The sequence below is a fragment of the Gossypium raimondii genome, chromosome 8 (genome assembly GCF_025698545.1).
Source record: "Gossypium raimondii isolate GPD5lz chromosome 8, ASM2569854v1, whole genome shotgun sequence".
Lineage (NCBI taxonomy): Eukaryota > Viridiplantae > Streptophyta > Magnoliopsida > Malvales > Malvaceae > Gossypium > Gossypium raimondii.
This window is the reverse complement of record NC_068572.1, coordinates 19077552-19090578: the sequence shown is the minus strand read 5'-3', so window position 1 is coordinate 19090578 and position 13027 is coordinate 19077552. Positions and strand designations below refer to the sequence as shown.

At 31.3% G+C, this 13027-nt stretch overlaps 2 protein-coding genes across 2 annotated transcripts; both read left to right on the top strand.

Annotated features, from left to right (window-relative positions):
• The first annotated feature begins 1508 nt into the window (after positions 1–1508).
• Positions 1509–3151, top strand: LOC105790965 (PTI1-like tyrosine-protein kinase At3g15890). The gene is made up of 4 exons (XM_012618788.2): positions 1509–1679; positions 1773–1920; positions 2019–2281; positions 2363–3151. The coding sequence occupies exons 1-4, from the start codon at positions 1642–1644 to the stop codon at positions 3081–3083; spliced, it is 1170 nt and encodes a 389-aa protein (XP_012474242.1). The 5' UTR covers positions 1509–1641; the 3' UTR covers positions 3084–3151.
• A 241-nt stretch (positions 3152–3392) lies between these two features.
• Positions 3393–4869, top strand: LOC105790966 (uncharacterized). Its single transcript, XM_052635282.1, has 2 exons — positions 3393–3959; positions 4060–4869. Exons 1-2 carry the CDS (start codon positions 3672–3674, stop codon positions 4078–4080), a joined length of 309 nt encoding a protein of 102 aa, XP_052491242.1. The 5' UTR covers positions 3393–3671; the 3' UTR covers positions 4081–4869.
• Positions 4870–13027: the final 8158 nt, after the last annotated feature.

The window sequence follows — 13027 nt, the reverse complement described above, 5'->3', positions numbered from 1 at the left end:
AATAGGTCATTGTTCTCATTAGCCATTGGATTGTAAAGTAACACAGGAAATCTGAGAAACGGTCTCTAAAACTCCTCGATTTTGTTGTGAAATATGATTATTATATAATAGAATAATTTGATATACTTTTATAAATTTTGAATATTTACTCTCTTTTTTACTTTTGAATTTTAAATAAATTATCAGTTTTAGTTTAGTTTAATTTATTTATAACCTATTTTGTTAACGTTTAATGTAGATTTCAATTAATTGGATTCAAAGTTTTGTGTTGTTAATGTTTTGTTTGACAATAAATTATTCTTTTTACATAAATTTAAAGACTATCATCACTTTCTTTTATTATATTAAAATATTTAAAACTTAAAACAAAATTTTATGTAATATTTATATTTTTAATTATTAAATCAATTTTTAAATACACAATTAATACATATTTTACATAAAAAAATATAAAATATTTCAATTATTATACGCGATTTCACTGCCCGAGAAAGATATTTGGGTTGGTCTTAACGGGCATATACTGAAAAGATTGTTATACCGAACAACATTTGGCAGTGCCACAACTGTTCCAGCAATTTCAATCGGAAAGAAAAGAACACTAAAACTTACATTTGTCGCGTTCATAAATACTCAATAATTAAATATTAAAAATTATATTTGATGGATTAATAATAAACAAGTTGATACACTTTCAGAGAATCACAAATTATTGCTTATTAAAAAATATAATTATATTTATTTTTAATAATTTTTAAAATTATTCATTAATTTATTAACCATGTCTTAGTATAGTTCATTGACCGTATATGTACTTATCAGATTCTAGCATATTCTAATAGTAATATTTTTTCCGGATAATTCGCAATAACATAATATTATTCATTACTTATTAACCATTTCTTAGATGCTGAATCGATGCTAAGAAGTACGGAATACATCTTAAAAACCAAACCCTTTAACAAATACATGAAAAAAGAAAAAAGAAAAGAGCTCTTTAATTTGCATCGACTTCAAACAAGAAATAAAAAAGAAAAAGAAAGAATATATGTTTTTATATATGAAATAGCCAGCTGCTTCTAGGAAAATGGATGCTCGCCAGAGTAAAATCTAATTCTCGTATCGTAATTTGAGGTTTCAAGTTCTATAACTTCTGAAAATTAAAGCTCGGTTTTATTGTTGGTTTTGATTTTCTTTTCATATATTCATCGCTTATTTTCTCCCTCCGAATCATTTTTATTTTTACTTTTATATGCTAAATTTATAATTTATGTATGTCATGTCTTGATAATGATATTATCTTTAGAATTCGAATATAAAATTTTTTTAATAATATAATATATCTTGTCATTTTTCTTAAAATTTGATGCGTATAAATTATGTACGATTACATACTACAATTACTTAACATATATTTTTTATTTGTTGATTAGTAGACTAGTTCATTTACTTTTGCCTAGTTAAATCCGTCGAAGCTACTTTTTATGATTTATGACACACACAAGCCGGCCAAGGGCGGCTCCTGACATCATCTGAGAAAATTACAGATACACCTTTAGTCTGGTTTAAATTAAAGGGCAAACTGCGAAATTCTGAAGCTCGACTGAATTTCTATAACGGTTCCCCCCACAGCCAAAAGCTATGGGAAGTTGCTGCAGTTCAGAGAAGGTCGATGAGGGGTATGCAAGTAACAACTCTACTACTTGTCTTACAGTATTGTTTTCCTTGTTAATTAAATTATACTGAAAAATCCATGCTTTCTGTGTGGTAAGTGTTGTGGTTACTCCAGGGAATACAACATGGAGAATGTTTACATACAAAGAGCTGCACACTGCTACTAATGGTTTCAGCGACGATAACAAGCTTGGGGAAGGTGGGTTTGGCAGTGTTTACTGGGGAAAAACCAGTGATGGCCTTCAGGTATTGGAATATAATATTAAAAATCCTGGCTTTCGGTTAATTTTTCTATATTCCGCTGCTGTGGGTAAAGTTTTTGGTTCTTGAATAATGTAATGCAGATAGCTGTTAAGAAACTAAAAGCTATGACATCAAAAGCTGAAATGGAATTTGCGGTGGAAGTTGAAGTTCTTGGAAGGGTTAGACACAAGAATCTGTTGGGTCTAAGGGGCTACTGCGTTGGGACCGATCAAAGGCTCATAGTTTACGATTACATGCCTAACCTCAGCTTGTTGTCTCATCTGCATGGTCATTTTGCTGGAGATGTTCAATTAGACTGGAAGAAGAGGATGAAGATTGCAATTGGTTCAGCCGAAGGCATATTGTAAGTTTGGCTTTTGTGTGTTACCAAAATAAAACAGAAACTAAAACATTTCGTTGACTGCTATTGTTTTTAATGCTGTAGGTACTTGCATCATGAAGTAACACCCCACATCATTCATAGAGACATTAAGGCAAGTAATGTCCTGCTGGATTCAGACTTCGAACCGCTGGTTGCTGATTTCGGCTTCGCGAAACTAATCCCAGAAGGCGTAAGCCACATGACGACCCGGGTTAAAGGCACGTTAGGGTACCTTGCACCGGAATACGCCATGTGGGGAAAGGTCTCCGAAAGTTGTGATGTTTATAGTTTTGGTATTCTCTTGCTTGAGCTTCTAACAGGGAGAAAGCCTATAGAGAAGTTGCCAGGTGGTGTCAAGAGGACCATAACCGAATGGGTGGAGCCGCTTATAGCGAAGGAGCGGTTTAAAGAGCTAGTTGATCCTAAGCTTCGGGGGAACTTCGATCACAACCAATTGAAACAAGCCATCTACGTTGCTGCTCTATGCGTGCAGAGTGAACCTGAGAAGCGCCCAAACATGAAACAAGTGGTTGGCATGCTAAAAGGGTATGACACTAGAGGCAACTTGATGCAGACGAGAATGGATAGCGTAAAGTACAAGGAAGAATTGCTGGCACTTGATCAAAGAAGTGATGATGATGATGATGATGATGATGATGATGATGATGATGATGATGGTGATGGTCTTGAGGAAAGCTGTGGAGTATTTGGCGCTATGGAGGTGCAAAAGATGCAAGATCCTTATAACCGCTATGGAAATAGAAAAAGTACCAAACATATTTGAGAAAGTTTAATTAATTGCAATGCAATATTCTTGATTTTGTTGATATCAACAGCCACGAATTTACTCTATCCATCACCAAGAAATGGAAAATTTTAGTACAAGATCCCAAGACTCCCGAAGAACAAAATCTAAACCCAACAAAGACATATATACAAGCAAAAACTTGAACATAAAGACAAAGACATAAATCTACAAAGAAAGTACGAATCCATTACGGAAAAAGAAAAGAAAGGAAACGAAACTCATTAATTTTCTAAAGTGAGCTGCATGTTTTTGAAAATGTCAGTCAATCTTAACCCATTTGAAAGAGCTATTTTTTTTATTACACAAATTCGACTAATACATTAATTAGGGGAAGTTAAAAACAATTACAAATTCCTAAAACACTACTATGCCTCCTAATCCTACCATCTGTCAATAAACCATTTCTTCTCGTGGACGGTGCCTCGGTATTGTAATTTCCTAAGGCTTAAAAACAGACGCCAACTCTGTAGAAGAAACAGTCATTTTTCTAAGGAAACTAAAATAAAATGAAACCCTAAACTCTTAACTTTCCCTTACCCTTCTTCATTGTTATTGCAACGCAGAATGTCCCTTTGCGAGGGAATTAGTATTCCTCAGACAGTATGCGTGGATCATTTTCTTCCCCCAGTTCCTCTAATCTCTGAGTTCCTTGGAGATCCTGTAACAAATCCTCTTTCTTCTACGGACTCAGCCTATCAAAACATCGTCTCCGCCTCCTCTAACTTTTTCCCCTATGGTCCTTCAGAACAATGGGTTCAACCTCCGATGGAGTTTCTTCCATCCAAAAGGTCGAGGAGTTGCATCCTCTCCTCCATGCAGCCACCACGTGTGCCACTTCGTTTGGTCCACGTGGTATGTAACGAAACTCAAAGCTCCTAAATGTTCTGGTTTTTTCTTTTATTTTGTTTATGATGACTCCGATAAGTGATCTGTCGTTTTCTGGACTTTGTAGTTTTTTAATGGCAGTTATTGAATCCCCTTCGACTATTACTTCACCAAATCCCATTTCTTCTACAAAGACAACCCCTTTGAGACATGCATATGCTTCTACAGTTGTCAGATCTCGGACATTTTTGACCGGGTAAGCACATGAACCCATTATGAGTCCAATGTTGTTTCTAATTATTCCAGAGATTACTTTATTGTTTTGTAATTGAAACGCGGTATAAAATTTACTTTGATTTGTTCCTTTGTTGGGGGTTCTTAGTGGGCTTCCTTTCTATTGTGCTTGCTTTCCAATACTTCATCTAGTATGCTTAATTCTGTAATATATGCTTTGATAAAGCCCACTATGTCACATATCCTCTGTCGGATACCTTCATAGAAAAATTTGCTCCTATTATGCCATATTGCCCAGAATGAAACTGCTAAACATGTACATTGATACGTGTTATTGATGTTAAAAGTCTCAGCTAACCAGAGTTTCCATTCTTGATTTTCATGTATGGGTGCGGATATCACTTCCATCTGTTGGAGAACTTGTTCCACAAGATTACATTCTCGGAAGATATGGTTGACCGATTCGTCTTCTTCACCATATAATGGACATAGAGCATCAAACCTCAGCCTACGAGCCTTTAGGTTACTTAGTGTAGGCAAATAATTGTTTGTAATTCTCCATAAGCTGATTCGTACCTTGCTAGGAACTTTTAGGCTCCATAATTTTGAATAAAATTTTTTGTTGGATCTGGATGTTTTGTATTTTCATATCCCAGCATGTTTTGTTCCTATGTAATACACTACTTGTAACCACTTTTAGCTAGGGGTGAGCATTCGATCGAATCGAATCGAAAATTTTCAAGTTAATTGAGTTTTCGAATCTCATTTTATCATCCTAACTTTATTTGAAGTCTTCTCGAATCGAGTCGAGTGAGATGGAATTCGAATCGAATCGAATCGAATATATTTGTTTGAGTTAAATTTTAAAAAATAATTTTGGATCCTTGTAACCATTGTCACCCATCGTAATAAAATTTGTCCACTTTAATCAAATTTTTTATTAACTTTCATCACTTCATAATTTATTTATTAATTTTGTATATATTGGTTAGCTTCTTTGCTTGCTTAGTTGTTTCAATTATCTTCAGATTCTTGTCACTATGTATTTTAGAATTAAAAATATATTAAATGTAAAAAATGATTTTTAATAAAAGCTATTTTAAAAATAAAATGTGAAATTGATACCAATATAAAATTTTAACACGAATATTTTATGGCATAATTAATAATTCAATTTTAATATAAATATTTAATATGACTAAACAATTCAATAATATAAATAATATAAAATGTGAAATTTAATTTAATAATATAAATAGTAGATATAAATAAAACTATTACTATTTATGTTTAGTGATTTTTTTTGGATAATTTTGATTTTTTATTTGAGAGTAAAGGGTAAAAAGTAAAAGTTTAGGGGAAAAATAAAAAAGTTTTGGGAATAAAAGTTTGAGGGAAAGTAAATAGGGGGAGTAAAATTTTGGAGGGAAAATATTTAAAAAAAATGGAGGGGGGAGGGTTTGGATAGATGAGAGGTGAGATGGGAAGGGAATAAAAGTTTTAGGGGAAAAGTGGGAGGGAGTACAAATTTTGGGGGAAAATAAAAGGTTTTGAGGGTTTTTGAGAGTAAAATTTTGAGAAAAATAAATGGGAGAGTAAAATTTTGGTGGGAAATGGATTTTGGGTAGATTGGGGGGTTGAGAGAGGAGGGGAGTAAATGTTTTGGGGGGAAAGTGGGAAGGAGTAAAAGTTTTTAGGGAAAAGTAAAAAGGTTTGGGAGTTCGGGGTAAAATGTAAAATATTATAGTTTGATATTCGAATTATTCTAATTATTCGAATTCGAAAACTCAACTCGATTCGAACTCGAAATTCGAAAAAAAATTCGAGTTGATTCGAATAACTCGATTCGTTTAACTCGAAATTCGATTTTTTTTCGATTTTTTCGAGTCGAATCGAGTTTTGCTCACCCCTACTTTTAGCTGCATATTCCCTTCAATTTGTTTGATATTAAAAGAATATTTTTATTTAAAATTATTTCCTTGGAAGAGATAAGATATATGTTTTTTTTTTTATGTGCAGGTGATTTAAATTATTATTAGATACGTGTTTGATACATGTTTTAAAAGAAAAGTTAGGAGATGGCAAGGCCTTGGCCTTCTAAAATTGAAAAATTTAGTTCAATCATTTTAAAAATAATAATATTGCAAATTAATGCATGATAAAATTGTACATTTGGGGCCCTTAAATATGGAAAATTTTATTTAATTCTTTTAAAAATAATGAAATTATAAATTAATATATGATAAAATTACATTTGAATCTCTTAAAATTTTATAATTTAATTCTAACCCTAAAAGAATTTTTAACTTCGCGTTGAAACCCTTACACTTCTAATATTATATAAAAACACTATTTGTTGAAATTTCCTTTTATCAACTAAAATATGATTCCATCAAGACTTTCATTTAAAAAAGGTCAAATTGATGTTAGAAATTATTTGTAATAAGTGGTTATCATTTTTTTCTTCAAATTTTTTTTCTTTAGATGATCATGTCCTTTAGAAAATAATTATCGAATAAAACTAGCTGATTTTAGAAAGAAAAAAAGGAAAATATGTTCAAACAAAGGTATAGGTTTTTGAACTAAGGAGAACTGAATGGAGATATATCATGATAAAAGATAATAATAAAAATTGTATAGATTCTTGAAAGTGTCAAGGTAAAAAGATATTGAAGTATTTGAAAAGGAGCTATTTAGTATTCTCCACAAGTGTTCAAGATGCACTTTAATTTGGAAAATAAATGAATAAAAAGAATAAAAACCAATTTTGAGAAAAGTTATTAGGGAGTTGAGCACCCATGCATCCTTGTTTATACATAATTTTAAGATGGAAGACTTTTATCTCGGTAGCTTTACGTTTTGCTTAGAATGCCTGCATCTACTTGACCTAGAAAGATAGAAATTACAAGCAACGCAACTTAATCAGCTTTGTGAGTAGTAGATTGTAAATAAACTCAATGATGCAAGCACCGAGGCACACTTTCAAGCCCATTCAGGGGCCCAACTTCGTGATGGACTTAGTTTCCTTAAAGGTTCAATCACTCGTACAAGATCAAAACAGATTCGAGAGAAGATGAATTTGATCGTACAAGAGTTTATGACAAACAAACTTAGAAAGCTTTAAGGAGCCAAGATCCTATGAATTTGATTCTTTGGAATCTTGGTTTATGTTAGAACCTTTGTTTGTTCCATGTTCTATTCAAACAAAGGAATTATCTTTGTGTTCCATGTGTTGTTTGAATAGGTGGTGATTTTAGTTTTATTGGGCTAAAAGGTTTTGTTGCCATCTTTGACCAAACAAGATTACCTGTCACTCAGCCAATTATCTGGGTATGGGAAACTTGATCTCTATCATTATCTCCTTAGCCTAATGGATTATTGATCATGAACGGTTTTATGGATAAGAACTGTTGCTTTATCACTATTGGATACATTTGAATTTGAAGTTTTGGTTCAAAATATTCATTAGTTGTTTAGCAAGGATTATCAAGTTCATTTTATATTGTTGATTGGATCTATATATATGAGGCTCATTCATTTCGTGAGAGGTGCGATTTGGTTTGCTAGAAGATTGGATTATTCTTGCTCAAGTACTTAATTCAAGTTTTTATTTTTTTTAGTTGAGATTTTTGTATTCTCTTTGATATTAAAAATTCTTGTGTGTTTAATAGAGAGTGATATTGGGTATATCTCTGTTGTTTTATGATTCCTTATTAGGCCGCATGAATTCTATTTGTAAGGGAATTTTTGGGCTTTAGTCGATAGAGATGTGGTTTGATTGGTTGATTGAATAAGATTATACTCTGAGCAAGGCTTCATAGATGTAGGACCACTGTGTCTTAATTGTGTTAACAAAACTTTATTTTGTTGTTTCCTCTTCTAATTGCTTTTAATTTTTCATTAGTTTATGTTTTCCGTTTTATCACATGTTGCAACGAACTTTAATAAAGTTGAGTGTTTCGTTACCACTTACTAATATTGTCTCAATTCAAGACCAAGAATCAAGACTATGAACATGCTTGGAGGATTTTATTGAGAGTTGATGATTGAGTCAGCATGCACAAATATAGAGAAATCAATTTAGTTCAGTTCAAGTCATAATAGCTACCAATTTTTTACTTAGAAAATCAGTTGAATTGTGATGACCTCTTAGATGGAATCCCAACATTTCTAGGTCAAGATGTCTTCTAACCAATGAAAGAGGTATATTTTATCTCCAAAATGCATTTTAATCACTTGATTTTGAGTTTAGGGTCTCATGTTATGGTCATTTTAGTGAAGATTGTGCGAGCAAAATTTCTGAACAGGATTATTACGAGAAATTACAAATTTTGGGCTTTCATTCGTGTTTAAATCATATTGGGTTCAATGTTAAGCCTTAAATTTGATTCTATAAGAGTCCAATACTGTATTTATTAAGTATTATATTTTTAGAATTTATTAATTTCAAATTCTATGATATTTTTAAGTATTTTAAGTTATTTAACTTGTTTAGAAGTTTTATGTTTCTTAGACAACAATAAAGTTTAGTTTAACTAGAACTACTTTTTATTCATATTAATTATGTCTCGTTTGTTTACTCTTGCAATAACATGAGAAAATTACTTAATTATTACCTATGAATAGGCAATAGTCGGGCATGAACTAAAGAGTAGTTAGTACAAATTTAAACTTAAAACTAGAAAGATGAGTAAACACTCATGAAAAAATAAGATCTCTTCAAAATAAGCTAAAATTTTCTTTGTCTTTCTTTGAAAATAAGACATGCGAGTGGCTAACTATTACTAATTGAATTAGATTATTGCTAATTCATATACTAAAACATATGTAAAATGTAGTACTCAACTAAACGTAACATTAGTGTTCATTATACTCGTGGTGTTATTTTGATATAATTAGCTAGACTATATAAAGACATCTTCATTATTCATTAGGTATGATGTTTGATTATTTTATTTAATAAAAGCACTCTTTGGAGTATTTTATTTTGTAAGACTCAATTCTTGCTACTTTTTTAGGAATCTTTTGACTTAATCTTATTGAAGATTTTGGGGGAAGTTGATCACACTCAGAGTTGCCTAAAAATATTTCTTGAAGGGTTGATAAGGGCCATTGATTGAGTTTGTTAGTAAATCTTTTCCAAAGGATTCTATCAGACACTTATCCATCTATCATTGTTCCATCGGTTTATCTCTTCCATCTTGCGTCTTTAATTTTGTTTTCTTTATTTATCTAGCTATTTAATTTTTGGTTTATTCACATTATTTGTTGTTTCTCATTTCTTAGGGTTTAAGAAAGCTTCTAAAAAAACTTTGCAACATAGGAAGCCCTCTTCTGCTTGATATTGGATTTCTTCTCCAAACTTATAACACCCCTCACCCGTCCTAATGTACAACACGAATGAGAGGTCCTACCAGAGCACTTTCTTACCTTGTACATTTTTTATAAAAACATCTACATCAAAATATAATAATGTTATTTAAATTAATTTAACCGAATTTGAAAGGATCCAATGTAATTAAAAATCATTTTGGGTCTTTGCAAATGTTTCCAAATCATAAAATGAGTATTTAAAGCACCTTGGCTTAGATTAAGGTTATATGGTTTGAGAAAGATAGAAGTGTTACTATGATTTAAAACTTAAAATAATTTAACTAAAATTTTAGAAATAAGATAAAATAAATTTGAAGGCTTTGTAATCATCTTAAAATCATTAAGAAACATTTTCCAAGTGATCGGAGGTACTAGGGGTCAAGTACGAGATCTATGAAGCTCGAAACAGCCAAAACAATTTAATGGCTCTATCTAAGGGCCACGGTATTAGTACCTAAGGCCTAGGTTTATTGGAAAAATCCGGTTAGAAAACTGTTTTCTTGCACAGCAAAAAATTAAAAATTTGAAAACCGACGCAGTTCGTAATATTTATAGCAATAAACCTTAATCAAATTCATACTTGTGTTTTCGACTTAGCGGATGTTTATTGTTCCTAGCTTTTAACCAAACGATCTTCTCTGTTATTCTCGTACCACAAACTACTTTGATGTGGGCTCGAACCAATTGAATCAAAACACAGAACTAGAAAAAGTTCTCTATTTTATTTGCGGTGAAAACATAAATTCTCTTTTCTTTAATAGAAACTAGTAAAATTATTATTTTAGAAAAATATATTTAATAGTTGAGTATAGATTTTCTCTATTTTTAGGCAGAGTAACAATCTCTCCAAATTCTTGTTTTATGCCCTACCGGTGCCATCTAATTATACGAAGAGAAGATTGAACCCTTGTTGAGTTGTAGTGGTTTATTTCAAATAGAAAACACACCAATAACATACCAAAACATGTCATTTTGCTAGTTCTAACCAATAAGCCATAGGGCACCATCACAAACAACAATCCATTCTAACATCCAATGTCATTTTCTAACCAATTCAAGCTTGTCTAACAATGTTATACAAAATGTCAAATGACACCAATTCTTGCCACAACTAACAAATCATATACCAGTTCAACTAGAATATCACAAAATCAACCATCCAATTATGATAACACAATCAAGTACTTAATGACTAAATACATATATATGTATATATTAGACAAATCAACCACTCCACCTACTATGCTATTAACCTTCCAAGCATTATATCATCATATACCATTTCAACCATAATGAATCACATCATTATATTAGCAACTCTATATAGCTATGAAATCTCAAAACACACCTTAGTTACAATAAACACTTATATACGACTTAGCTCCTATTACATGCCACGTAACCAAAATAAATTATTTTCAAAGTCTACCGGAAGATGTTGGATAATGTGATCTTAAACTTGATCCAATTGTTCGATTTTGCAAAATAATATCTACAAGAAAATAGGAAAAAACCAAAACGAGTAAGCTTCAAGGAGCTTAGTAAGTTCACAAGTACAAAGGATATAATTTACCTTGAAAACATAATTTAATAATTAACAAACTCTTTAACTAATATTAACCCTGTCAACCTCAAGCATTCAACAGGTGAGGTTCATATACAAGAGTCATTTAATCATCTCATTTGTACGATATAAAATATTATCAAGTCACGATATGATATTGGAAATCATGAAAACGTATACAACTCATCAATAAGGCATCATAACCAAATAACAATTATATATCATCACCATGTCATTTAACAATTGAAAATCTGTCCGATGAACGATATAAATAGATATGAGTATGCAGTTATCCACCCAAGACACGACAGAATGCTTAACTAAACCAATCCAACCACGAACATGCCATGGCACCTAGTGTCTAGCTCGTAGGCTAACATCCCTCCAGAAACACATTTGGGCACCAAGTGCCAAGCCCGTAGGCTTTACATCCCCCTAGAAACACGCCAAAACCACTATAAATATAACTCGGTAATCCACAACAAATGCTGGATTCCTGTATATTCAGTGAATAATAACAAGTCAGGAATCATCATCTCATCACAACTCATTCTCATACAGTGCGAAAAATAACCTATTGGAATGCCAATTGTATCTTATTCTATGTTCATCCGAGCTCGATACACAAATCACGTAATACTTTACAATTCAATTACATTTCTCACATTGAATCAATTTGATACAATTTAATTATATAAAAACATATTCAACAAATCATAAATCATAAGTTGGTATAGTATTATATATTATACTAAATTAAACCATCTGAACTTACTAAGGCTAAACAACAAAATTATAGTTTAGGGACTAATCAATAATTTTCTCTTTTCCACGATTATCTACCAACTCTTGGTCTAAATAGTAATTTATTTATCAGCCCAAATACTTTATAATAATCCATTTAATACATATGACTTCTTTATTGACATTTTTACAATTGCCCTATACTTTTACATATTATACAATTTAGTCCTTAAAATCAAAACAAGTTTACTTTACATAATTAAGCCCAAAACTATGTTGAATTTATTATCATCCTAAAAATCCCCTCAAGTCACGAAATTTACAAGAAATTCATGTCATTTTCAACAATTTAATAATTTAGTCCCTAAACTTAAAACTAAGCAAAATCACTATACAAATTAGTCCAAACTCATCATCAAGCTACAAACCAAAGTATTAACATCTAAAAAGCTTCAACAACATCAATGGAAAGTTTTCAAAACCTTGAAAATGGCACAAAATAGTCCTTGGGCTAGATAGATTAAGCTACAATGATTTCGAAAACATGAAATTCACGAAAAATGAGTGAGAAATGAACTTACGTGCAAGCTTATAAACAAGGCCGAAGCGTGGAGATTTAGCAACAATGGTGTTCGGTGGTGAGACTTCAAAATGGAGAAGCTGACAACTTATGCTTATGTTTTTAACTTTTATTATTTTTATTATTTTACCATTTTAACATAAAAGTAATACAAAATTTATTTATCTCTTATTTACAACTGTCCATTACCATTATTATAGTCTAATTACCATGTTAATCCTTCCACTTTAACCATTTAAGCCATTAAATTAATAAAAACCAATAGCGAGTAACTTTTGTATCTTTTACGATTTAGTCCTTTTCCTTAATTAATCTATCAAACATCAAAATTTCAAGACCAAAATGAAATACACCTATATAGTAACTCCTTAAATATTTAATAAAAATATTTACAGGCTCGATTTATAAAAACGAGGTCCCGATACCTCATTTTCCAAAATCACTTAACTTTATGGACAAACCAGTTGTACTTAACTAATCATTCAATTCGAAAATTTTATCAGATCAAAATTCTATATGATACCATATTGGACTTGTAAATATTAAACAATAATATTTATGGACTCACTCATCGAATTTTTGGTCCTGAAACCACTATTT